Here is a 26858-nt window from a genome sequence, read left to right on the forward strand (position 1 = left end):
TACAAATTATAAATATTAATAGAACTATATAAATTATAAAACAGATTAAGGACTAGAGGAATGACTTAGTGGTTAAGGTGCTTGCCTGTAAAGTTAAAGGCCCCAGGTTTGATTCCACAGGACACAAATAAGCCAGCTGTACAAGGTGGCACATGCATCTGGAGTTCGTTTGCAGTGGCTAGAGGCCCTGTTGTGCCCATTCTCTTTTTTTTTCTCTCTCTCTCAAATAAATAAATAAAAATAAAGTATTTCTTAAAAACAGATTAATATTTGGGAAAAAGTCTTATTTCTTATTAATCTGACATTTGTTTTAAGAAGCGAGATATAGTTGGTGTTTCATAATTATTTTAGTTTTAAAACAAATGAGCACAATGGGTAGTACACCTTGGAAAGAGACACTGGGGTTACATCCCTAATTATAATAGCATTCATTACTTGGACTTGGTTCTCTGGATTGTTTCAGGTATCCAGGGAAGAAAAAAAACACAGAATTTTGATGAACTTTGGGAGCCATCAGGAAATTTTATAAGTCAGGCCTGCTTAAATAGTTCCTCTTCTTACCCTCATAGTACACACCAAGAATTAAGAATATATGCTATTAAGAATATATAATTAGGGCTGAAGAGATGGCTTAGAGCGGTTAAGGCACTTGCCTGTGAAGCCAAAGGACCTCAGTACAATTTCCCCAGGATTCACATAAGCCAGATGCACAAGGTGGTGCATACATCTGGGGTTCGTTTGCAGTGGCTGGAAGCCCTGGCACACTCATTCTTTCTCTTTCTCTCTCTCTCCCCCTATTTTCCTCTGTCAAACAAATAAATAAATAAAATATATTTTTTGAAAAAAGAATATATAAGTAACCCAAGCATGGTGATGCACACCTTTAATCCTAGCACTTGGCAGGTAGGAGGATTGCTGTGAGTTTGAGACCAACCTGGGACTACAGAGCGAGTTTCCAGGATAGCCTGGGCTAGAGTGAGATCCTACCTCAAACTGCTTCGTTCACCCCCTGAAAAAGATATATAAGTAGGGAATGCCTGTTGGCACAAGTTTGTAATCTGATAACTAGAGATGCTGAGGCATGAGGATTGCTTTGAGTTTGATCTCGGCCTAAATTAGATAGCATAACTTTTAAAAAATAAAGTTGTGATTTCCTTTTGGACTGTTTACCCTGAAAACTGTTATTTACAGATCTTTGACGTTGTGGATTGTAAGAAGAGAAAGGGTACAGCAGTGAAGGCAGACTATAAGTGTCCTACTTCATGATAACTTCCAAAAGTGAACATTGGACAGACACATTAAGGTCTTAGTAGGCAGTCTCAGCGCTCTTTATAAAGTGATGACTGACAGGCAGCAAGTCCTTGGTGCCACTGCAGAGCATGAGGCAGAAGTTCCATGCACGGCACTGAACATCTGGCTCCTGCAGATGTTCTGCAGACTTGCAATGGTAGCTTCTGTTTGTGATCAAAGGTCCAATGAGTGTGTTGCACATCCTCAGAATATCGTGACGAAGAAGATAAAGGAATAGTCCACTCAGACCTGCCTGGCTCAGTTACTGATTGTTTTGTATGACAAATGGCTTATGAGTTAGCCCTTAGGAAGTTTGGAGTGGAAAGTACGAAGGTTGTTTAATGATTAAAATGCTGTGTTCTTGTGTTTGAAACATGATATGTTCACTGTCGAGTGCTTGCCTCATGTGTGAACCCCTGGGTTTGATTCCCTGCAACACAAGAAAATAATTCACTAAACAACTGACCAATGCTCTCAGTGCACATCATGTTCCTCCCCACTATAAAGAAATAGGGTTTTGTTGTAGTGCACAGACTAAAGTAAACCTAGGACTTCTTTGGTTTGGTTCTTTGTTGTTGTTTGTTTGTTTTGTTTTTGTTTTGACTAGGTAAGGTCTCACTCTATCCCAGACTGGCCTGGAAATCATAAAGATCCTCCTACCTCAGCCTTTCAAATACTGGGATTAAAGGCTTATGCCAACATACCTGTCTTAAAATGGTGGGGGGAGGTGTGGTTTTTTGCTTTTCATTTTAAGCATGACATTTTCCACTGGCTTCCTAGGTAGGTTAAAATAGTGGACAAATTGGACTTTCATAGCAACAACTCTAGAATGGGGCTTTGACAGAATGCCAAAAGAGCTCAACATGAATTCAAATTCAGTGAGGTTATATATTGAGGAGTAAACATTCAGTGAGACCAGTAAAGGTATGGACCAAGTGCTCCAGTAAATGGGGGGGTTGAATATAACCTCTTCAGAAGGACTGATGGCATCAGGAGAAGGGACATTTAAGCTGTATCTGGACAGACAAGTAGCAGATCATCCTTGAAGAAGAGAACATGGACTTGCAGGTGAAAAGGAAAAGGTTATAAAAAGAGCCAAACACACTCTGGCCAAATCTACAAGTATCGCATCACTAGATTTTATCCAGGTGCAACTTTTGTAGTTGTTCTATAGCAGACCTGCTCTCAACTTTTTATTTGCATGTTTATCTGGTATGTGTGTGTGTACACAAGTGTGCTTGTGCATGTGGGCTCATGTGTGCACTTGCATGTGGAGGACAAGTTGATGTTGGATATCTTCCTCAGTCACTTTCCACTTTATTTATAGTCATGGTCTTTCATTGATTCTTGAGTATCAGAGATATATTTCTTCCTTTATTTTTATCTTTGGTTAAACATCTTTTTAAAAATATTTTTATACCTCTTTCATAGAATTTATTTATTTACTTATTTGAGAGAACGAAAGAGAGAAAGAGAAAATGGGCACACTAGGGCTTTCAGCTGTTGCAGACGAACTTCAGATGCATGTGCCACTTTGTGTATCTGGCTTACATGGGTCCTGGAAAATTAACCTGGGTCCTTTGGCTTGCAAGCAGACACCTTAACTGCTAAGCCATCTCTCCAGCCCTGGTTATATATCTTTATGATCTGCTAGAGCATTCTCAGATAAGTAGGTGTTTGTTTGTTCTTTATTTCTTTTTTTAATATTTTCTTTTAAGGAGTCAGCCACCACACTTGTCTTCCTCCCATTTTTTTTGTTGTTTTTATTTTTATTTATTTGTTTATTTGATAGAGGCAGATAAGAGAGAATGGGCACATCAGGGCCTCCAACCACTGCAAACAAATTCCAGATGCATGCACCTCCTTGTGCGGCTGGCTAACGTGGGTCCTGAGGAATTGAGCCTCGAACCAGGGTCCTTAGGCTTCACAGGCAAGCGCTTAACTGTTAAGCCATCTCTCTAGCCCCTTATTTTTAATTATTTATTTGTTTGTGAGAGAGAGAGAGAAAATGTGTGCGCCAGGGTCTCCAGCCACTGCAAACAAACTCCAGATGAATGTGCCACCTTGTACATCTGGCTTATATGGGTTCTGGGAAATCAAACCTGGGTCCTTAGATTTCACGGGCAAGTGCCCTAACTGCTGAGCCGTCTCTCTATCCCTTGTTCTTTATTTCTTTCGTTTGTATTTTCAAACATAAAGAGTTTCCTTAGTATGGTACAGAGGATGCAGAACTCCAAAATACGTAAAAATTGAGATTATCATGTCTTTCTCAGAAAATGACCATGTAGATAAGTTCCAGAATGCCTTCCTCTAGTTGTCCTAAATACCTGAACTTGTCTTTCTACCCTAGAGCACATGAGATGTATTTGTCACACATACCACTACATACCTACAAAGTATCTTGCTTGGTTTTGAGTGTACTGCTTTGCAAGCAAGCTTAGTGCACAAACCAATGACATAATTACCTGCTTCGTAATCAAATGTCATATTCTCTTATGTCAACTGCTAAGACATCTTTCTAGTCCAAGTTTTTCTTACTTTTGAAGGTTCCTTTTCTGTAAATGAATGTTTTCTGAACAACACAGCAACTATAATTTAGCATGCATTCATTGTGTGTCAAGCATGTACTTACATATATTAATGTAGGCAATGTAATTTTATTTATTTATTTTTTTTTTGGTTTTTCGAGGTAGGGTCTCACTCTGGTCCAGGCTGACCTGGAATTAACTCTGTAGTCTCAGGGTGGCCTTGAACTCACGGCGATCCTCCTACCTCTGCCTCCCGAGTGCTGGGATTAAAGGCGTGCGCCACCACGCCCGGCGTGGCAATGTAATTTTAATGTAAAAAATTTAACCTTTTATTCTCAGACTTTTTTTGTCAACAGAATATAGTCACTGGCCATATGTGGGATGTCCCTGAATACAGTGAGATGAGCACTGCAGGGTCAGCATTTCTCAGGGCCCATGTATCACATTGGTCACCCTTGCCTAACCTTAGATATGTGTGTACTCAGCCACTATCTTTGTCACAGCCCTACTGTCTGCTAACACCTAGCCTGTGTGTAGCACTACATCATGTGTATGTTACTTATTTATTAGAGAAAGAGAGAGAGGAGAGAATGAGTATGCCAGGGCGTCCAGCTGCTGCAAATGAACTCCAGATACATGTGACACCTTGTGTATCTGGTTTACCTGGGTACTGGGGAATTGAACCCGAGTCCTTAGGCTTTGCAGGCAAGTGCCTTAACTATAAGTGCCTTCTCCAGCCCACGCTTTGTCATCTTTGTCATAGCCCCACTGTCTGCTTACACCTGGACTGCATGTAGAGCCAAGTGTAGTGGTGGAACAGACTTCTCAGTCAAATATAAGTATCCAAAAACTGATAATTTCCCCTTCCTAAAAAAGTATTTATTTCGCCGGGCGTGGTGGCGCACGCCTTTAATCCCAGCACTCGGGAGGCAGAGGTAGGAGGATCGCCGAGAGTTCGAGGCCACCCTGAGACTCCATAGTGAATTCCAGGTCAGCCTGAGCCAGAGTGAGACCCTAACTCGAAAAACCAAAAAAAAAAAAAAAAAGTATTTATTTCAGTGTTAATCTGTGAATTAGAGCAAGTTTAGGTAGTTGTTATATAGTTCCTTTTAAAAAAGTTTTATAATGTACTTGGTATTAAGTAAAATTTTCATTTTAACTTGTGCTTGATAATGTTGTACTCGACACTGTTTGAAATCAAAAGATGTCATTTTCCCCCATTACCAACTATAATTAATACAAAAAATATAGGACTAGGAATATAGCTCACTGGTAGAGTGCTCCCTATATTCAGTCTCCAGCGCTTCAAGTAAAATAAAAGGCTGAGGAGATGCCTCAGCAGTTAAAGGTGTTTGCTTACAAAGCTTGCTAGCCCAGGCTCCATTCTGCAGTTACTCAGTAAATCTGGGATGGTATTCATTGCAATAGCAAGAGACCCTGGCACACATTCACAAATGCACATATCAATAAACAGAATTATTTTAAAAATTAAAACTAAGTAATGTGAGAATGAGAAACCTTTTGCTAGCAGAATGGCTCCTTCTATTGAAGTCAGTAAGCACAGTGCAAGTACCTACTGTGAATAGAAACCTTTGTTAGGCCTTAGGGACTTATATAAATAAAACATGGACCTTTACTTCAACATGTTTGTTGTTAAAAGGCAACTTAGGGCTGGGCATGATAGCATACACCTTTAATCTCAAAACTCGGGAGGCAGAGGTAGGAGGATCACCGTGAGTTCGAGGCCACCCTGAAACTGCATAGTTAATTCCAGGTCAGCCTGGGCCAGAGTAAGATCCTACCTCAAAAAGGGGGGGAGGGCTGGAGAGATGGCTTAGCAGTTAAGGCGTTTGCCTGCAAAGCCAAAAGACCTAGGTTCGATTTTCCAGGACCCATGTTAGCCAGATGCACAAGGGGTCGCATGTGTCTGGAATTCTTTGCAGTGGCTAGAGGCCCTGGCATGCCTGTTATCTCCCTCTCTCTGCCTCTTTCTATCTGTCTCTCAAATAAATAAATAAAACTGAAGTTTTTTTTGTTTGTTTGTTTTTTTAAGAAAGGTAATTTAGGGGGCTAAAAAGACATTACAGCCATTGAAGGTGCTGGCTTCAAAGACTTGTGGCCTGGGTTCAGTTCTTCAGCACCCACATAAAACTGGATATGAAGAAGTTCATGCATGTCATGTCCCCTATACACATACACATTCGTAATTTTTTTTAAAGATAACTATAGGCAGAAAAGATGGCTTAGCAGTTAAGGCACTTTCCTGAGAAGCCTAAGCATGCCTGTTTGAATCTCCAGGTCCCACATAGCCAGATGTATACTAATGCAAGCGTGTATTGTCACACATGCACACAAGGGGAACACGCAGGTCTGGAGTTCATTTACAGTGGCTGAAAGGCCCTGGCATACCTATTCTCTCTCTCTCTCCCTTTCTCTCAAAAATTAAAAAAGAAACTTTTTTCTGCTGACCACTTATTTTTCAATCATATAATTCACTTCCAGGCACTTGGTTGCAAAGCTTGGCATCCCAGGTTCAGTTCCCCAGTACCCATGTAATGCCAGACACACAAGGTATCAAATGGGATTGGAATTTGTGTTTGTAGCAATGGGAGGATGGTGCACCCAATTCTGTCTTTTGTTAATAAACAAATATTTTAAATAAATAAAAATAGAGACTGGATATTATTTAGAATATCTAGAATAGGAGAGATCATCTGCTTTAAACTTTAGTTTTCAACTTCCTTCTCTGGTGTCCAACCCACCAAAAATAAGCTAACTTGCTTTTTTTATATAAGAAATGATTTAGAGATCAAGGGTGCCTGCTTACAAAGCCTCCAAGCCCAAATTCAGTTCACCAGAACTGATATAAAGCCAAATGCACAAAGTAGCACATATGTCTGGAGTTTCTTGACAGCACCAAGAAGCTATGACATACCATTATTTTTTTTCTCCCTCTCTCCAAAAATAAAATAATTTGTTTTAAAGGCTTTTTTTTTTTTTTTTTTTTTTTTTTTTGGTTTTTTGAGGTTGGGTCTCACTCTGGTCCAGGGTGGCCTTGAACTCATGGTGATCCTCCTACCTCTGCCTCCCGAGTGCTGGGATTAAAGGCGTGTGCCACCACGCCCGGCTGTTTTAAAGTTTTAAATACTTATTTGAGAGAGAGAAAGACACAGGGAGAGTGTGTGAGAATGGCCTCTAGGCACTGCAAACGAACTCTAGACACATGTACCACCTTATGCATCTAGTTTACATGTGTGGTGGTTTGATTCAGGTGTCCCCCATAAACCTAGGTGTTCTGAATGCTAGGTTCCCAGCTGATGGATATTTGGGAATTAAGGCCTCCTGGAGGGAGTGTATTGTTGGGGGCAGGCTTATGGGTCCTATAGCCAGTTTCCCCATGCCAGTGTTTGGCACACCCTCCTGTTGCTGTGGTCCACCTTATGTTGGCTAGGGGGTGATGTCTACCCTCTGCTCATGCCATCGTTTTTCCCTTCCATCGTGGAGCTTCCCCTCGAGCCTGTAAGCCAAGATAAATCTCTTTTACCCATGAGCTGCTCTTGGTTGGGTGATTTTTACCAGCAGTGCGAACCGGACTGCAACAACATGGGTCCTGAGGGATCGAACCTAGGTCCTTTGACTTTGCAGGCAAGTGCCTTAACCACTAAGCTATCTCTCCAGCCCATATAAAATATTTTTAAAAAGCAAATTTTGGGGCCAGGTGTGGTGGTGCACGCTTTTAATCCCAGCACTCGGGAGGCAGAGGTAGGAGGATTGCAGAGAGTTCGAGGGCACCCTGAGACTGCATAGTGAATTGCAGGTCAGTCTGAGCTACAGCGAGACCCTACCTCAAAAACAAAACAAAAAAAGAAAGGGGAAAAAAAAGAATTTTGGGGCTGGAGAGGTGGTTTAGCAATTAAGGTGCTTGCCTGTGAAGCCTAAGGACCCATGTTCTGTTCTCCAGATACCACATTAGCCAGATGCACAAAGGTGAAACAAGTGCAAGGTTGCACATGCCCACTAGGTGGTGCAAGCATCTGGAGTTTAATTTCAGTGGCTGAGGCCCTGGCACACCAATTCTTTCTCCCCCCCCCCCCCTCTCTCTCTCTCTCTCTCTCTCTCTCTCTCTCTTTCTAAAACAAGAAAAAGAATTTGGGGGGTGGCTGGAGAGATGGCTCAATTGTTCAAGGTGCTTGCTTGCAAAGCCTGACAGCCCAGGTTTGTCTCCCCAGTACCCACGTAAAGACAGATGCACAAAGTAGAGCATGTATCTGGAGTTGATTTGAGATGACTAAGGGCCCTCATGTGCCTCCTCCCTTGCAAATAAATAAATAATACTTTATTTTTAAGAATCCCCCCCTTTGCTGGAGAAATGACTTAGTGGTTAAGCGCTTGCCTATGAAGCCTAAGGACCCCGGTTCGAGGTTCTATTCCCCAGGACTCATGTTAGCCAGATGCACAAGGGGACACACACATCTGGAGTTCATTTGCAATGGCTAAAGTCCCTGGCGCGCCCATTCTCTATCTGCCTCTCTCCCTCTCCCTCTCCCTCTCCCTCTCTCACTTTCAAATAAATAAATAAAAGTAAACAACATTTTTTTTTAAAATCCTCCCCTTAATCATACAATTAATTTCTAAGGCATTATCCATGAAGAGAAAAGTGTTCTTATAACAGCCACCAAATGTAACTCAGCCATTAGCTCTGGCTCTGCGTCCCCAGAATTTATTTATTTCTTATTTATTTCTCAGGAGAGAAATAAGTAAGGACATGGTCCTCACCCCACAGACAAATACGAAAACTAGAATGCAAGAGACATTTTCCTAAAGAAGGAAGAACAGGTTAGGTATTCACTGGTAGATAGAGTCAATGATGCAACTCCTCCAAGACTGACTTTCTCATGCCAAGATCATGACAGGAGTTAGCCACTTGTCCACATGGTATTGCTGGCATCTTGTCCAAGCCACCTCTTTCTGTTGCTGGGGTTGCAGAATAGCTTCCCAGCTGATCTCCCAGTTTTCTTTCATTAGTTTTTTTTTTCCCCCATTCAGAAAGGTCCTTTTAAAAATGTAATTCAGCTGGGCATGGTGGCACACACCTTTAATCCCAGCACTCAGGAGGCAGAGGTAGGAGGATCGCCGTGAGTTTGAGTCTACCCTGAGACTACATCGTGAATACCAGGTCAGCCTGAGTTAAAGTAAGACCCTACCTCGGAAAAAAAAAAAAAAGAAATAAAATAAATAAATAAAAATGTAATTTAGATCATACTATTCCTCTGCTCCAAATTATCTAATAGTTTTTCTTGAGGTTTTTTTAGATGGGGGCGTTGGTTTTTAAGGTAGAGTCTCACTTTCTAGCCCATGCTGACGTGAAATTCACTATGGAGTCTCAGGGTCGCCTCAAACTCACGGCGATCCTCCTACCTCTGACTCCTGAGTGCTGGGATTAAAGGCGTGCGCCACCATGCGCAGCTTTAAACCAAAGTTTTTTAAATGGCTTGTAATACCCTTCACGGCTATGCTCTGCTGCCTCTCAGGCGTCCTTCCACCAATCCTGCCCTCCTGCTCTGAGCTCTGAGCACACACTGAGCTCTTTACCACCCCCTAAAGATACCAAGCACAGTCCAGCCTGCTGACTTACTATTCTCTCTGCTGGAGCACACTTCTCTTTGCAACCACATGGCTAGTTCTCTCTTTCATCACCAAATGATGTGATCAGTGGGAATTATCATGACCATCCTCTATAAAAGACCCTTCCTCCTCTGCTGTATTGTACTCCATAGCCCTCAAGGCTGTCGCTGCACCATGACTGCATCCTTCCACCATGTCCCTTAAAGAAGCACTAGTAGTTGATGTTGAGCTCCTGTGTCTGCCATCCCAGAGCTGGCTGGTATTCAGTGACTTTGTTAAAGACATCAGCAAATCTATGTCATGTGCCCTACAGCTCTAACTCTTCTCCTGGACTATGTTCACTTGACTCAGAGAAGGTATGAAGTACATAGGGGGTGATCTGAAGTAGCTCCAGAAGAAGGAAGGCTGTAGTCATAGTCTCCCTTATGTTGTAGAACATGACAAAATAAAGGGGAAAGGGCTCCCTTTTCCCCCAGAAAAGTAAGTCCTTTTGAAAGGAAAGATCACTAAAGTTATTCCCATTTATGCAAACATAGACTCTATCTCTTTAAATACATAAGAGCTAGGAAGTCATGCATTTGGTTTCCAACATGAAGTCTCTGCATTATAAAATTAGTTTGGGGGAACTGGAGAAATGGTTCAGTGGTTAAAAGTCCTTGCTTAGAAAGTCTGACAGCTCAGATCTGTGTCACTAGTATCCACATAAAGCCAGGTGAACAAAGTGACTCATGCATCTGGAGTTCATTTGTAGAGGCAGGAGGCCCTGACATGCCCATGCTCATTTTTCTCATTCTCATTCTTTCTCTCTCTTTCTGCAACTCTTTTCATACACACACACACACACACACACACACACACACACACACACACACACACACACGTATATATCTCAAATAAATATATTTTAAAAAGCAAATTGTGTTTTTATGCTCACAGATCTTTATTCCAGTTTTAACATTAATGTCCTTTGTTGGGTCTTTATAATGTCAGTCATTTCAGTCTGAAAGTCTAGATTTGTGCAAGTTTTCTTATATCATCACACTCCATGAAGTTACTGTGCTGTGATGACTTGTTTTCATCCTGTCCTCTCTCTCCTTGCACCCTGTAAAGTCCAGTCTGTTCATTACATCTACCTGTGTCTATAATCCACATCACATTCCCTTTGATACACTTCTCAGTTCCACAACCAAAAAGCACAAAGAAGCAAATCCTGGGCCTGCACCCTGATTAATGGACAGCCTGGTGTTCATGTCAGTTGTCACTGTCTGTGGAAGCTTGGTGTTTATTTGGAGTACATGGCTACAAATACTCTGTTTTCTAGATGATGCTGTATTAAGCAACCTATCTGACCTGTACATCAAATTGCACATTACTAGGACACCAGAATTATTGAGTAAAATGATTACCATTAATTAAGAGTTTTCACCTTGTTAAGATGACAACTCTTATTTTTATCATTTTGTTCTAGTATAGTACATAGCTTTTAAGAAAGATAGTTTTAAATGAACAGTAGGAATACCTCACTAGCCTCTCACTTTGTATGCCATGCTGGCACAAGCAAAAGTATAAAGCTTTTGGATGCTTGGCTTACAATGAGGAGTTGTAATTAGGTTTGGAATTTCTTGTATCCCTTCATTTCGCATGAAGCTTTAGGCTATCAATTGTGGCACTTGTAAGTATGATTGTAAAAAGTACAACTTACTGTATTTTGGACACTGGATGCATAGATGACAGTTGGTGACAGCTCTAGGTCTTCAGCAATATTTGACAAGATTTAAAATATTTCATGGGGCTAGAGGGATGGTTTAATGGTTAAGGCATTTGCCTGCAAAGCCAAAGGACCCAGGTTTGATTCCTCAGGACCCACATTAGCCAGATGCTCAAGGGGGCACATGTGTCTGAAGTTTGCCTGCAGTGGCTGGAGGCCCTGACACACCCATTTTCTCTCCCCCCCCCCCTTTCTCTGACAAATAAATAAATAAAAAATATTTCACAATAACTAACAAGTTACGTAGCTTGCCAAAATAAACTATGCTAACGATAACAAAACAAAATCTTCCACAACTCACTCGTGGTTGCTTAGCTCAGCAGCTGGAACAGGTCCATGGCTTTGAGTTCAATAGGAAGATAGAGCATGGAAGACAGAAATCTTTCAAAATAGGAATGCAGAGATTTGGGGTACAATAGATAAAAAGCTAGTTTGTTGGTTGCTTTTTGAGACAAGGTCTCAATTTGTAGTCTAGGCTGATCTGGAACTTATTATGTATCCCAGACTGCTCTTGAATTCATGACCATCCTTTTGCCTAAGCCACTCATGTGCTGGGATTACAGGCATGAGTGACCACACCTGATGTACAGAAGTCTGTTCACTAGTGGTGAAATGCTAGAAAACCTTCAGCATAATTTTAATGCCTGCGTTTTACAGGAGTGGTTGTTGGCCCTACCTTGAGACCCATCTCTCCTTAGGGACAAGCTGGAGCTTGCATTCTGTACTCCTTTTGCAATACATGTTATGACTCCGTAGTCCCTTGGGACATGTCACATAGACTAGTAGTGTATGGGAGGAAGAGTGCTTTTGCTCTGGGGCATGTGTGTTGGCCCGACACCTAGTACAAGTAGCCTGACAGATTTGTGCTACATTTTGTGTGTTTTCTCCAGTTTGTCTGAGAGGGGACATTTGTCATTGTTGGGGTGACATATCATTTTCATTAGTGACTATATGTCAGTGTCTGTTTGCCTTTTTCCAAGAGGAAAAGGCACCTCTGACACAATTTCCATTTTCCCTGCTTATTAGACGTTTCTGGAATGTGTTTTCAAAGTTAAATGCTAGTTTGCTTTTTCAGGGTGGTCAGCAGAATTCTTTCTGTGTGTGCGGGGGAGCACTAGGGTCTCTTGCCACTGCAGAAAAACTCCAGAAACGTGGACCACTTTGTGCATCTGTTTTTATATGGGTGGCTGGGGAATTGAACCCAGACTAGCAGTCTTTGCAAGCAAATGCCTTTAACTACTGAGCCATCTCCCCAGCCCAGAGTTCTTCCATGACGAGTCTGTTCATAAACTTAGATCTGCATGGTTTCTTCCAGTAAGTATGACAAAAATTGATTTGCTTTGTTACTAGATCATTATAAATGTGAAGCAAGATGTGTTAAAAGTTTGTCAATATTATTCAGTAGATAAGCATTAAAAGTCATTACACTAAGCAGGAATTCCTATTGAAACAAAAATAGATTATAGACAGAAATAACTGTAGATAAGTTGTATAGAACTTTGGATTTCAGGTACTTGAATGGATAACAAATGGGCAGATATTGCTTCTAGACTCTAAAATACACATTTAAAATGTATATTAAAATGGAATAGAGTATCTTGGAGCTATTCTATTTGTCTGGAATTGAAAGAATATAGCACTTTATAGCTTAAATGAAAAAAATATTATAGTCTTTTTAGTTGGCTTAGCAAGTTCAAAGCTTGGTGCCAGTCTTGAAAGCTCTCAGAAGTTCTGGTTTGTTGAGGAGGTCAGGACCTATGGGTGTTTTGTATTTGGATGTGTGCACACACACACACACCAGGAGGCAGTCCTGTGCTTATAGAGCCATCTGCAGGAAAATGATCAAGTTGCAGTCAAGTTGATGATTTTCTTATCGTGTTATTCCAGTGATAAATGAGAAGTGACAAGCTACAGTTCACAGGGGAAGGAATGGACAGCCAAGAAAGAAGCGGGAATTACTCCTTGCTTTTAAAGAAAACTGTTTTGTCATTGTGGGCATGGGGTCCAGAGAAGCCTGTGCTTTGCTTCGCATTTCTAAAATTCATGTTAAACTGCTAAAATATTTGTAAAGAAACAGTAGAAAACTTGATGGTCCCCAGCGTGATTTTTATGATGTATCTTTGTTTAGTTTGGAAAAGTTGTTTTTGGGATGGGGTCTGTTTGTTTTGCATTGTTTCCCCATGGCTCTGGAGTTGAAGTGAGGGGCTGTGCCCATGCTGAGCACACACTTTACCACTGATCAGCCTTGTCATTCTCATTCAGCTTCTAAATAGCATGCAGCAGCACTTAGTCCAACCCTAGCATTCAGCATTCAGTGTAAGGAAGATGTAGTGGACAGCCATATGTCGCTGGGATGAACTTCCAAACCAGGTACAGTTATGGGAGGAAGGAAATTTATTTGAAATTTACAGATCTAGGGGAAATGCCATAATGACCAAAAACTTTGGCCCCTTTTACAGGACCAAGCATAAATAGAGAAAAGCCATCACCAACACACCAGCACAAGCAAGCAAGCACGTTCAGGAACTCCAGGCAAAGCTCAGGCACTTTGCATATCTTTAGACTGGAATTCCAAATCCATCCCCACACCCTAGTGTCCAGCCCAGTGGCACCTCCTCCAGCCAGGTGGCTGCTGATCTAAATTACACACTTAAATAAAATCCTGAATATATTGGGGCCATCTATTCAAACTACCATAGATGATATTGGTTAAAATCTAGAAATTCATAATGAAAGCTTAAATTGATTTTTTTTCCCTACAGAATCACCTAAGTAAAGGTGACAAAATCAGGTTTCTGATTTTTCAGATATTCATACAGTGGCAAGAGTTTGGAGGGCTTCTTACTGATGAATTAAGTATCAGTAAGATGAGAACTATTGTTGACTTACAAGGCATACTATGTGATTTCAGGTGAATGACTATTTTCTTCCATATGCATTGAATGTTCATGGATTGGTTTGGGAGGGCTGCCTTATTTTTACTTTCTTTGTTAGAAAGTTTCTAAAATGTGAGGCTATTAGAAAAATGCCACTTCTTCAACACTTAGTAATTACCTTATATATAAAGTAGCACATACTGGGAAAGCTACAATTATGATGATCAGGTACAAAACCTGAAAGTTTGGGTTTTTTGTTGGGTGTCTGATGTAGTTAGTGCTAACCAAAATCTGCACACTTGGGAGATTGCATCCCCATCATTCATTTCCACCCAAGATAAATCAGAAAGAGGAATTTGAGCATTTGATGATTCTAATCCCCACCCTTTTTGAGGCAGGGTTTCACAGTGTAGCACAAGCTGTCCTCAGACTCGTGAATGTTCTCCTGCTTCATCCTTCTAAATGCTGGGTGGGCTGTTTTACTTACTCTCTTATGTCTAGTCTCAGCCCTACTTCCTTTGCACCCAATAATTATTTTATTTACTGAATTTCCTCCTTCAGGGATTGTGGAATTAATTTTATATGAACTTTCAAGTTTGGCTTCATTCATTAATCTTAAAAATATTTATTTAGGCTGGGTGTGGTGGTACTCACCTTTAATCCCAGCACTCGAGAGGCAGAGGTAGGAGGTGAGTTTGAGATCATGCTTAGGCTATATAGTGAATTCTAGATCAGCTTGGGCTAGAGTGAGAGCCTACCTTGAAAAACCAAAAGTATACACACACACACACACACAGAGGATGGGGGGGGGTGGCACATGCCTTTTAATCCCAGTACTCCAGAGGCAGAGGTAAGAGGATTGCTGTTAATTCGAGGCCAGCCTGAAACTACATAGTGAATTCCAGGTCAGCCAGGCTAGAATGAGACCCCTACTTTGAAAAAACCAAAAAATAAAGAAAAAATTATTGGTATGTCTGTGTATGTGTACACACACCAGGGTCTCTTGTCAGTGCAAATGAATGCCAGATGTTTGTGTCACATTTTGCATCTGGCTTTACATGGGTGTTTGGCAGTCAAACCCAGGTGGGCAGGCTTTGCAAGTAAGTATTTTTAACCACTGAGCTATCTCCCCAGCCCTTCCTTCATTACTCTTAAAATCTATCTTCAATGAATTAATTTACATAAAAGTAATGTTCAAATTTTTAATGAGGAATTCTAAGTGTAGGTTTTAGGTTGACTTTTTCAGCCAGATCATCTGGTTTAAGAGCAATGGAATGTGCCTTGCATTTATCAGGATGTATAGTAGTATTAACTACTAACTAGCTTTAATTCATTAATTCAGCCTATGAAAATCAGCATAAATATCATTTTCTTTGGAAAATTGCTTAGAATTTTATATCACTTGAGACGTTCTTCCTTTTAAGGGTAGTTTAACAAGCACGTCAATAACAAGAGAAGACCTACTTAATCCAAATTCAAGGGATAAAGATGAGCAAATAAAACAGATCTTTAAAAAATATATAGCATAGATAAATCCAGGAAATTTTGCCTGTATCTTCAAGGAAAATTCATTTCCCTGTCAATAGAGCATAAGAAGGAAGATGAAAAGTCTTGGCAGAGAAGCCTGGAATTTAAACTGGTTTCCAGAAAGTTCTTATCCTTCTAGACATTTGAAAACATTTTTCCTATATCTTTAAAAAAGAAAGTGTACATTCTAGCCTTTTCTTGTCTATTGTAAGTCTTTGCCTGGTAACTATTGTAATAGCAGTGAATATTCCATCCTAGGACATTCGAGGAAAAAGCATATGTGAAAACTTGGTGGAAGGCATTACTCCTTAACCAGGAACCAGCAATTTGCTTAGCAGATGAATAGCTACAAGTCATAGCTTTTCATGCTGATACTGCTTGTGTGTACATAATGCCCATCTTGTGATAAGGCTTGTGGCTTATTTTAGGTTGTTGGGCTCAATGTGAGTACTGAGTCAGGATCTCATCATCTTAGAACATCAGGGTCCAAAGTACATAGCAGCTCAAGAGCTCCTGCGCAGGCTGCATGCCTGTCTGAAATCAGGTTTGAAACTTGGCCCTGTCTCCAGCTGACTCATTTTTGTCAGACTGAGTCGCAGGATTAACCCTTGACATGGTTCTTTTAAAAAAAAAAAAAAGGCAACGCTTAAACAAGTGCAGTGAGTCCCAGCAGCTCGTGGTCCAGCCGGGTGCTTTTTCCTGTAACATGACTCTCTGTAGGAAAAGTGTCTTGCAGCTGTTGCACAGATTAGTTTAAAAAAAAAAGAAAGAAAGAAAGAAAAAGTTATGAGCAGTAGTAAAAGGCCTTATCATAGACAACAGTTTATCATTGCAGTCAAGCAAATGTCTGACCACATCCTCCTGTCTCAGTTTTCCGTGGTTAAGGAACACTTCCAGAAGGTGATATTTCATAATGACAAACTTAAAATCTTTGGTATAGCAAGCAAGTAGAATTTTGAAACATTTAAGTTATCTGATTTCTTAGTGGTTTTATATTTTTAAGGATGATTTTAATAGCATGTAGACAGGCCCAGATACCATGTAAGCTTCTGTATCTATTCTCAGTTTAGGTAGTAGTGTATACCAGATGATCATGGCATTCTGTTGGAGAGGAGTTCCTACCTATACCTGTATAGATTTTATATCTGTTTTTGACAGGAGGAATGAAAAGTAGAGGCAAGATTTTTGTTGTTGGCTTTTTTGTGGTAGGGCCTCACTCTAGTCCAGGCCGACCTGGAACTCACTATGTAGACTCAGGGTGGCCTTGAACTCACAGTGATCCACCTACCTCTGCTTCCCAAGTGCTGGGATTAAAGGCGTGCGCCACCATGCCTGGCAGGAATATTTAATTAGTTATTCAACTAATTTAGTTCAGAAGCAATTACCCTTCACATTCAGGTTTAATGGTAAATCTTACATGCGTGCTTAATAAACTGATTTTGGGGACCATAAAAGAAGTTTGATATTACTGGTAGACTTTACTCTTTACTTTCTGTTTGCCAGAATGTTCATTTATTCTCTTTTGATTGTTATGCTCTTGACCCTAAAATAATTTTTTTTTTTTTTTTTTTTGAGGTAGTGTTTCACTCTAGCTCAGGCTGACCTGGAATTCACTATGTAGTCTCAGGGTAGCCTCAAATTCATGGTGATCCTCCTACCTCTGCCTCTCCAGTGCTGGGATTAAAGGCATGCGCCACCACAAAACGGCCTTAAAATACAATTTTTCATTGTGCTTTAGTAGCTGAAGTTGCACAAGAGGAATAAGCTTAACTATTAGAGGCTGATTTTTTTTTTCCTAACCAATATAAACGTTTTCTCAGTATAGACTAATGATTTTAGAAAGAAAATGTTGAAGTATTATCCATACAGCTTGGCTGTTCTTATTCTTCAATTTCTATTGAAAATTAACTTATTTTAATAATTAATAGAAAACATAATTTTTTATCTTAGGTGGTTGATTTTTCTTTCTCAAAGTAGCTGTTCTGTCAATAAAAACTAAAATTTACTTGGAAGGTTTTAGGACCTGGCATTGTTAATTGCAAATCAAAGCTTTTTACACAGTTCTGGGAGGTTTAAATGGGCCTTTGTGGTGTCCCAGGAGGGAGGAAGCTGCCGTGTGCGGCCTGGGCCGGTTTACCAGTCTCCACAGCGATGCGATGCGCTTTTGCAGCTGCTCTTCTGGGGCGGGAGCATGGGGCGGGGTGAGGGGTATTGTCCCCATGCCATCAGGGTTAAGACGCTAGGAAGTCAGGTGGCCTTATTGCCCGATTCTGTTGTATTAGTATGATTTGATCGATATGCTTAGTAAGAGTGGGCTTTGTTTGGGTTTTTGTCTGTTTTGTGTCTTACAGACTATGGCTAAGTATTTCTTAGAAGTTGTCTGTTTTATGAAAGGCGCCTTTAACAAAGTGATTTGCGTTTTCTGTTGGAACCTATGAAGAACAGAAAAAGGTGGTATAAAGAGGTCTAGGTGGAGGGAAATGAGAAAGAGGAAAGTTGCTATTACAGCTTTCTGGACTAGAATCTATACAAAAAGAAAATTGTGTAAAATTATTAGATAGACGAATGTGTTTGTGTGAGGTAAACATACTTAGAGACAAAGTTTGACTTAAGTATTAGAATGGTCTAGAGAAATCTGAGACATTACCATTTTTTTCTGAAAAATTTGATCATCAACATAAAATGTGAATAGATCAATTTCTAGGAAACCTTATTTTGTTTACTAGCCTGACAGTCTTTGATGCTTTATATTAAACCCTGTTTTACCTATGTGATATACATCTTAGATGTTCTGCAAGACTGCATTCTATTATAAACCTTCATTGATGCGGTGAGTGAAAATTCTAGAAACTATATAACCAAAAATACATATTATTAAAATTTATGTTTCTAAAATAGGTAATTATAGATAATGGTTTATTTGTTGTTAAGATAATTTTCATGTTTTTTTCTAGTATGATGTTTGTAATGTAAAAAATAAGAAAGAAATCTTGATCTGTTCTATCTCATTCTAACTCTAAGGAGAAGCTGTATATACATGGCAGAACTGTCTAGATCCTTCTGTTAGGCACAAATCAGTGTTTTCAGTTCCTGATTGCTTGACCGTGTGTTTATCAAGTTGGAAGCAACTTTAGACCATATCACATGGTCATGTTACTGGAGGTGTAGCAAGCAAGATTTCCTACCACACATGCTCTAATCGAGTTAAAACTAACAGCAGATTAGCAGAAGGTCTGTCTGTTTGTCTTCCTTCCTCCGTGTGTGTGTGTGTGTGTGTGTGTGTGTGTGTGTGTGTGTGTGTGTGTGTGTGTAAAACAGTGACAAAATCAGTTCTTCCTTGGTATATTTAGTTTTAACATGCTGTGTTGATTTTCTTTATCTAAAGTGTGTTGCTGAGATTTCATTTATTAAGTATCCCACTTTGCCTATTTGGTATCCTCCACCAATGAAAGGAGTTGTAGAAATTTGGAAGACATTACTTAAAGCATAAAGCCTCCCCTGTGCTCCATGAGTTGGTTCAGTCCTATTTTGCATAAGTTCCTTTTGAGTAGATCCATGTGTGGATGCATAGTACTGAGGACTCACTGACTGTGTGGGTGCATGTCTCGGAGAGAAGCTGTGTGCATCAGCTGCAAACAGTAACATCTTCAAAATCAACATGTACTGTGCTTATCCTGTCCCTGGGGTGGGTAGCAGTTCTTTGATGTATTACTACAATGGAAAAACGGTAAGCTTTTTTCTTCCTGGAACATCTAACCTGTTTAATGGGAAGCAGTGTGGATTAGTAGCTTTTCAGTACAATCTATGAGGTTCTGTTTTGTTCTTTCTATAGTGAAGTAGATTGTGTATTTATGTTCACGTAATGTTGGTTAAGTCATGTCTTCAGTTACTCAGTAGTTTGGCTTTTATTTTTAAATAGTATAGAAAATAAGCTTGAGTTTGTGAGTTATTTTTAGCCTGATATTTTTACAAGTTATAAATTTTAAAGCCATTTGTTTTTGTATTTTTATATATTATAAATATGTAAGTTATACACAAGACATATATACATATAGAGTATTATGTGATGCTTTGTAGATGGAAGGAAAAGATGAAAGTCATCTTGGAGATTCATAAAAAAGTATGCAGCTCTGGAAATGATTAGGGAAGCAGTCGGCTAGTGAGGGCCGTGTTTCCTGTTTGGAGTTCCAGGTCCAGAACTGACTTTCTGGGACCACATCTGCTTCCAATCATACAAGAATTTTGACCCTGTGCAGATTCATAACATAAATCACTGTTTGTAAAAGAATATGTTCTCGGTCAGTTTATAGGGGATGCTTAGGTATTTTTAAATAATACTTTTCTGTACTGTTAAGGGCAACTTTTCTATTCTTTAAATTAATTAGCATATTTCTGCAGAAAGTATTATAAAAGCCATGGGTTTTGTGTTTTCCTGTAGGAAAGTAGGCTTTCCTGAGTTTCAGTAGAAGCTGCTTTTGTGAAATATTTGAACACTACAGAATAACAGCCCTGGAACCTATGGGACACTTAGTAATTGCCTTCTCAGTACTTAAACTAGTCCCTTACATCTTACAAAATCCAATGAAAAATACATATGTACCTTCAGTTATCTGGGAGAGGCATTTTTAATGTTAGCGTTTGAAGTTACAAGAAATTATGATTACATTTCCCAAAATAGTACAAAATTGAGTACATTTGTCCTTTCACTTCAGACTCCTTGAAACTTTTCAAGTAGCAGATGGCAGCAGCCAGGGTTCTGGGCTGATAATCTTTTTCATTTGTGGACTGCTGGCTGGAAGGCCCTTTGGATATGACCAGGGGTTTGATCGTAAACTTTGGAGTTAACTTTCATAGTAGATGGTACCAAAATATCTTTAAACTCATTAAAAGTATATGTTAAGGTTGCCCTTACTAAAAAGCTTTGGAAAATTTGAGAGGTAGATTTAGGTAAGTAAAATTACTTTATTTCTAGTAATTTCCTTGCCAGTTGCCTTTCACATGTGAAAATCTTTTTCTTTGTGTCCATTTCTAAGTAAAGCAGTCTGTTATTTGAAGATGGTAAGTAGATATGTGTGAGAATGCACATATGCATAAGTTCAGTAAAATTAATTATATGGAGCCCTAAAGCAGTGAGTCTAACCCAGATTGGGTTTAGATTTTATTTCCAGAACACAGAACACTCTATTACAACATTCCCCTTTGTTCTACACTGAAGTGCTGGCGGGGCAGCTTTGATAGTATTAAGTATTTCCAGGCTTATGGTGGATGGCATAGCTGGTATGGTCGAGAACTGCAGCCTGGAAATTGATACCCTGTGCCTGATGTAGGTCAAAGGTGACTGACATGTTCCTAAAAAATATATAAAGCCCTCTGAATCATGACTAAACATATATCTTTTTTCCCATCTAGTTTTAAAATATATTCTAATAATTATGAGAAATTTTACAAATAAAACTGAGAAGCATTCTCTAACCTCAGTTTTCTTTAATAAGAAAAGTATGTGGTATGTACTTGTGTCTAAAGACTATAAATTGGTCATCCTCAGTATATATTAGAAAATATCTACCTATCGATGCCTTACTCCTAAAAGTAGCAGTTTAATTACTTTCTCACTGATAAAGTGGAATGCACTTTACTTGAGTTACAAATTTTTCTTAAGTTCTCATGGTAAACAGATTAAATTTATGCTTATTACTCCCATTTTTATTGATATTAAGATGATAGAACAGATTAGTATTTTCAATGCTAGTAAGTTCACAATTACTCATTTATAACAGGCCCTCACAGGTGCTGTGCGAGTGAGAAATCCCAAGCAGTTCTGGTCTCAACACAGTGCCTTTCCTTTTCCCAGTTTTTAAGTTTTCACTTTTGTTTTACATATTTAAAACTTTTGTGTATTCTTTTTTAAATAAAAGTGTTAGAGTCTAGGAAAAGTCAGATTAACCAGAGAGGAAGACCCTTGAATATGTGGTCAGTATTGCTAATAAATATTATATTGGAAATAGAACAGGTAGCTGTGTGTAGAAGAGAAAAGCCAGAAATGTTAGCTCTGTTTTTCATACTATTTGAAACCAGGAATTAATGCCATTTGTCATATGTAACTTTTGTGTGATTATATTACAGTGATGTTGTGGGGTGTTGATATATGTGACATAGGGCAATTAGAGTTTTGAACATTTATACCTTTGAGATTTCAAACAAGTATCAAGGAACAGTGAATTTCTTAGGTTCCATTTTAAGAGCTTAGCCTCTTGTTGACGTAAATCTTTTAGGCAAAAACACAGGAAGTTTAGAGGTTAAGAATAGAGAGAGAAGGGAAGGGAATGACTAGTAATATTATTATTATTATTATTATTATTATTATTATTATTATTATTATTATTTTAAAGCCTGGGATTTCCATCTGTTCTGCCTTTAGCAGTCTTCCTTTCCTAGGCCTCGCACTGGGGATGATGCTTCAGCCTGTTTGAGGTGTAAGGACTATGACCAGTACAGATAGGAGTTGCTTTTTCAGTGTAGTTAATCTTGTGTGAGACAGAGCAGAAATCCAAGTCTTAAACTCAGCCTAGAAACATTGTGAAAGTTGAGCTTCTTTAAATGGCATTCAGGAAAGAGACAGAAACCAACATGTCTGCAAGGGCTGCTTGCTGCCGAGAACTCTGCTGAGAGCGTTACCCATGCATGTTGGAAGCTGTCCTCGTCTTATAAATAAGGAAAATGGAGATGCAGGGACGTGAACTCATTTGCTCAAGTCTCACCTAGTTAATAAGATCTGAACTTAAACTCCAAGTCCATCCCCAAGATCAGGTTTTTTCCTTTCTGTCATCGGGATACAGGTAAACAAGTGCCCATAGTAAACTGAACTGGTCTACCTTTTGTATTCAACAGTCTGCGCTGGGGAAAAAAAAGGTAACTGGACAAAAGCATACACTAGTTTTACAGATAGATTTTCCTTAGGTGATCATGATGCCAATTGTTGGTCTAGTTGGTGTGGTTAATTAACGTTTTAGTTTTTTTGTTGTTTGGTTTTTCAAAATAGGGTCTCACTCTAGCCTAGGCTGACCCGGAATTCACTATGTAATCTCAGGCTGGCCTCAAATTCACAGCGATCCTCTTACCTTGGCCTCCCTGGTGCTGTGATTAAAGGTGTACTCCACCATGCCGGGCACTTGAGTAATTTTTTTTTTTTAAGTTTTTAAAATGTTATTTGGTGGTGATAGTGGATGGGGATTGAACCCAGGGCCTCATGTACAGCTGGCAAGCACTTTACCACTGAACTACATCCTTAGCCAAGTCGAGCAGTGTTTTCCAGTTTTTGTTTAAGATGAAGACCTAAAAACTATTAAAGCTTTATTTTAAAGCTTGGAAATTTAGACTACAGGCCCCCTTTTCAAGTAGAATTCATAATACTGGAGATTAGGTTAGCCATGGTTTGGCAACTGTCTGTCCGTGTAATTGGTTTCTTCATAAGAATGAGAGTAGCAAGTAACTGAAATTACATTGTAAACTGTTCAAAGGCTTACTTTTCAAATGAATCTTCTGAGTTAATAAAAATACACAAGTTAACATGAGAGTATCTACAGCTAAAGCTTTTGTTCTGTTGGAAGATTTAGTAAAAAGTACACAATTAAGTTAACTCAAATTTCCAGACTGTCTGTGGACCCAGTATTTTTAATGTAGCATGTTTATGACAGGGAAGCATGAAGTCACACAAAAATCTCCTGAACAAACAATGCTAAAGAAATTAAATGATAAGGACTTTGGTATAAATCTACTCTGGGTGCCTCTCCTCCATTGCCAAAAATATAAGAGACAGTATATGTGCTCAGGAACGTTCTTTTCTTGACTCAAGTGGGTGCACACACCAGGGAGTTAAAGCCATGGGCCTTGCCAGGAGTGTGTTGTCTCTGGTCAGCTTTATGCGTGCTTCAGACAGAAATAAATGTTCATGAACATCTTGAAGAAAAACGACCAGGTACTCTTTATTGGATATAAATTTTTTAATGGAGATAACTAAGAGGTGGTACACATTGCTCTGTTCAGTATGTCATCTTAGAAAACAAGTTTCATACCCTGTCCTTAGAAACTCCTCTTAAGGAAATTCTGATTATGTAGCATTTATAGCATAAAACCAATGAAACATGTCCAGTGACTAAATTAATTTAAATTAATGAAATATGTCTGGGGATAATAACAATTTAAACCAATGAATTGTATATCCAGTGATGATAACATTGATTCTTTTTTTTTTAATTATTTATTTATTTATTTATTTATTTATTTATTTATTTATTTATTTGAGAGCGACAGACACAGAGAGAAAGACAGATAGAGGGAGGGAGAGAGAATGGGCGCGCCAGGGCTTCCAGCCTCTGCAAACGAACTCCAGATGCGTGCGCCCCCTTGTGCATCTGGCTAACGTGGGACCTGGGGAACCGAGCCTCGAACTGGGGTCCTTAGGCTTCATAGGCAAGCGCTTAACCGCTAAGCCATCTCTCCAGCCCAACATTGATTCTTAAAATGTACCTGGATTATCTTGGGAAATTTCCTTACCATCAAAAATCAGTAATGTAAACTTTGCTTGTTGCACAACACAACCATTAATTTTAAGGGTTTTATCCTATAAAGGAAAAGTATTTATTGTTCCTAGAGATAGTTTATCTTACCCTGAACATGTTTGTAAGGAGTTTTTGGGAAAGATACACAGGTCCTTTTGTTTAGGAGACTGTTAAAAGTATAAACATGGGATGGAGAGATGGCTCAGTGGCTAAAAAATGCTTGCTTGCAAAACCTACTGGCCCAGGTTTGATTCCCCAGTACCCACATAAAGCCAGATGCACAATGTCACTTATGTGTCTGGAGTGTATTTTCAGCAGAAAGAAGCCCTGGTGTGCCCTTTCTCTCTGTCTTTCTTGTAAATAAATATATTTTATTGTTTTAAAAAATAAGTGTAAATAATTTATCCCTGCAGGAGTTCCACTTGAGTTTTCTTTCTCCTAGCAGAGGTTACAGTTGTGTTTTCAGCCAAAGAGTCACAGGTACAGGTTCCTTGTGTACCCTGAGTCAGTCCTTGTAGTCAGACCTCCTTGTGGGTCAGCACTTGGACTTTTATTGAAACTCTTTAGGCTTGGAACTGCCATAAAACCTTATTAACAGATAGATGCTATGGCAAATACTAAAATACTGGGAGCATTAAAATATTTGTCTAATCTGTCATTTGTTTAAATAGTCTTAGATATTGGGGAATTCTTAAATCGAACTGCCATTTTTAGATTTATTTTAACATTTTATGTCATTTTCTCTGAAGGTATATTTAAATTTTGATTTGAGAGGAAACAAGGAAATTAGAAAACCCTTTTAATTTTCAATAACTTCAAAATTTTACCATTTAAGGTCTATGTTTTTGATTCTAGAGTATGCATAAAATCTGCATTCATGCAAAAAAAAAAAAGGATTCAAAATAGTCATAAAAAAAAAAACATAGGAAATGGAGCTGGAGAGATGGCTCAGTCAGTGGTTGGTTAAAGGCACTTGCTTTCCAGGCCTGACAGCCCTGGTTCAATTCCCCAGTGCCCACACAAAGCCAGATGCACTAAGTAGCACATGCATCCGGGGTTTGTTTGCAGTAGCAGGAAACCCGGGTGCACCCATACTTTTTCTCTGCCTCTTCCTCTCTCTCTCTCTCTCTTTCTGTCTCTCTCATAAATAAATAAATAAATTATATACATACATACATATACATATATATATATATGTATATGTATGTGTGTGTGTGTGTATATATATATATGTGTATGTATGTATGTATGTGTATGTATATATATATATATAAAAGAAATGCCCAGTGTGGTAGCACATACCTTTAATCCCATCATCCAGGAGGCTGAAATAGGATTGCTGTGAGTTCAAGGCTTTCTTGGACTAGAGAGAGTTCCAGGTCAGCTTGGGCTATATTGAGACTTAGCTTCGAAATAGGAAATTGTATTGTGAGAATTCTCTACCCACTAGCATTCACCTGAATGGGTTATTCAAGTAAAAATTTTATTTTCTGAGCCAGGCATGGTAGCACACACCTTTAATTGCAGTGCTTTGGAGGCAGAGGTAGGAGGATCACTGTGAGTTTGAGGCCAGCTTCAGACTACTGGCTAGAGCAAGATCCTACCTCATAAAACCAAAACAAATAAATAAATAAATATTTCTAGCCTCTTTCAATAAAATTTAGAAATAGAAAGGAACTTTTGTGTATTATTGTGTACTGAATGCACATAGATTAATTAGCAATAATTTATTTGAAAAGTAAATTTGTATAAGAAGTATTTGCCAGCACTTGAGAGGCAGAAATAGGATTGCCGAGAGTTTGAGGCCACCCTGAGAATGCAGAGTGCATTCTAGGTCAGCCTGAGCTAGAGTGAGACACTACCTTGGAAAGCTTTAAAAAAAAAATATTTAGATTTTCCTTCTTTACTTCTGGAGTTCTGACTCTTAAATACCTCTTTAAAAATTGTACACCCAGGGCTAGAGGGATGGCTTAGTGGTTAAGGCCTGCAAAGCCAAAGGACCCAGGTTCGATTCCCGAGGACCCTCATTAGCCAGATGCACAAGGGGGTGCACCTGTCTGGAATTTGTTTGCAGTGGCTGGAAGCCCTGGTGCATCCATTCTCTCCCTCTCCCTCTCTCTCTCCCTCTCTCTCTCTCTCTCTCTCTCTCTCTCTCTCTCTCTTTGTCTCTCCCTTCCTCTTCCTCCTCCTCTTCCCTCTCCCTCTTTCTCTGTCAAATAAATAAATAAAATAAAAAGTATTTTAAAATTGCACACCCAGAGGCTTAATTGCAGTTTTTTTTTTAATACAGGGTTTGACTTAGGTTGGGATTTTCTTTTTTTCTTTGACCTAGATTTTTTTTTTTTTTTTTTTAGGTTTTAAGTAGTCAGCTAGATACTGTAAATTTGCATTGTTTAACAGATTGTTTCATTACCCAAAAACATCAGATAAAAGATGAATATTTTTGCATAATGTACTTCATTTTCACTTTAAACTTGTGCCACATGATTTTGTTTTGTTTTATTGTTCTGGTGGTTGATAAGAACTGTACTGAAAATAGTTGCAGTGACTAACACTGGCTGTTAAAGTGTGTACGGTCTGTGTGAGCATGTGGCAAAGTGTTTCATGATACTGAGCATTACAGAAACCTAAAGAGAACGGTTATTCAGACCATCCTGACAAAGAAGCCCAAACACTGAATGTTCGG

At 39.2% G+C, this 26858-nt stretch overlaps 1 protein-coding gene across 5 annotated transcripts in view; it reads left to right on the forward strand.

Moving 5' to 3' along the window:
- Window positions 1–26858, forward strand: part of Tcf12 (transcription factor 12) — a 312899-nt gene that overhangs the window by 230070 nt on the left and 55971 nt on the right. For 2 of the 5 annotated variants that reach the window (XM_004662494.3, XM_004662495.2), the window contains exon 1: window positions 19201–19341. The exons of the other annotated variants lie outside the window; for them this stretch is intronic. In XM_004662494.3, coding sequence (XP_004662551.1) covers window positions 19273–19341 — 69 coding nt within the window. In that variant the 5' untranslated portion in view covers window positions 19201–19272. Of the gene's footprint in view, window positions 1–19200; window positions 19342–26858 lie in introns of those variants that run through there. 5 annotated transcript variants of the gene reach the window in all.

This window comes from Jaculus jaculus, chromosome 10 (genome assembly GCF_020740685.1).
Source record: "Jaculus jaculus isolate mJacJac1 chromosome 10, mJacJac1.mat.Y.cur, whole genome shotgun sequence".
In the NCBI taxonomy this organism is placed as follows: Eukaryota; Metazoa; Chordata; class Mammalia; order Rodentia; family Dipodidae; genus Jaculus; species Jaculus jaculus.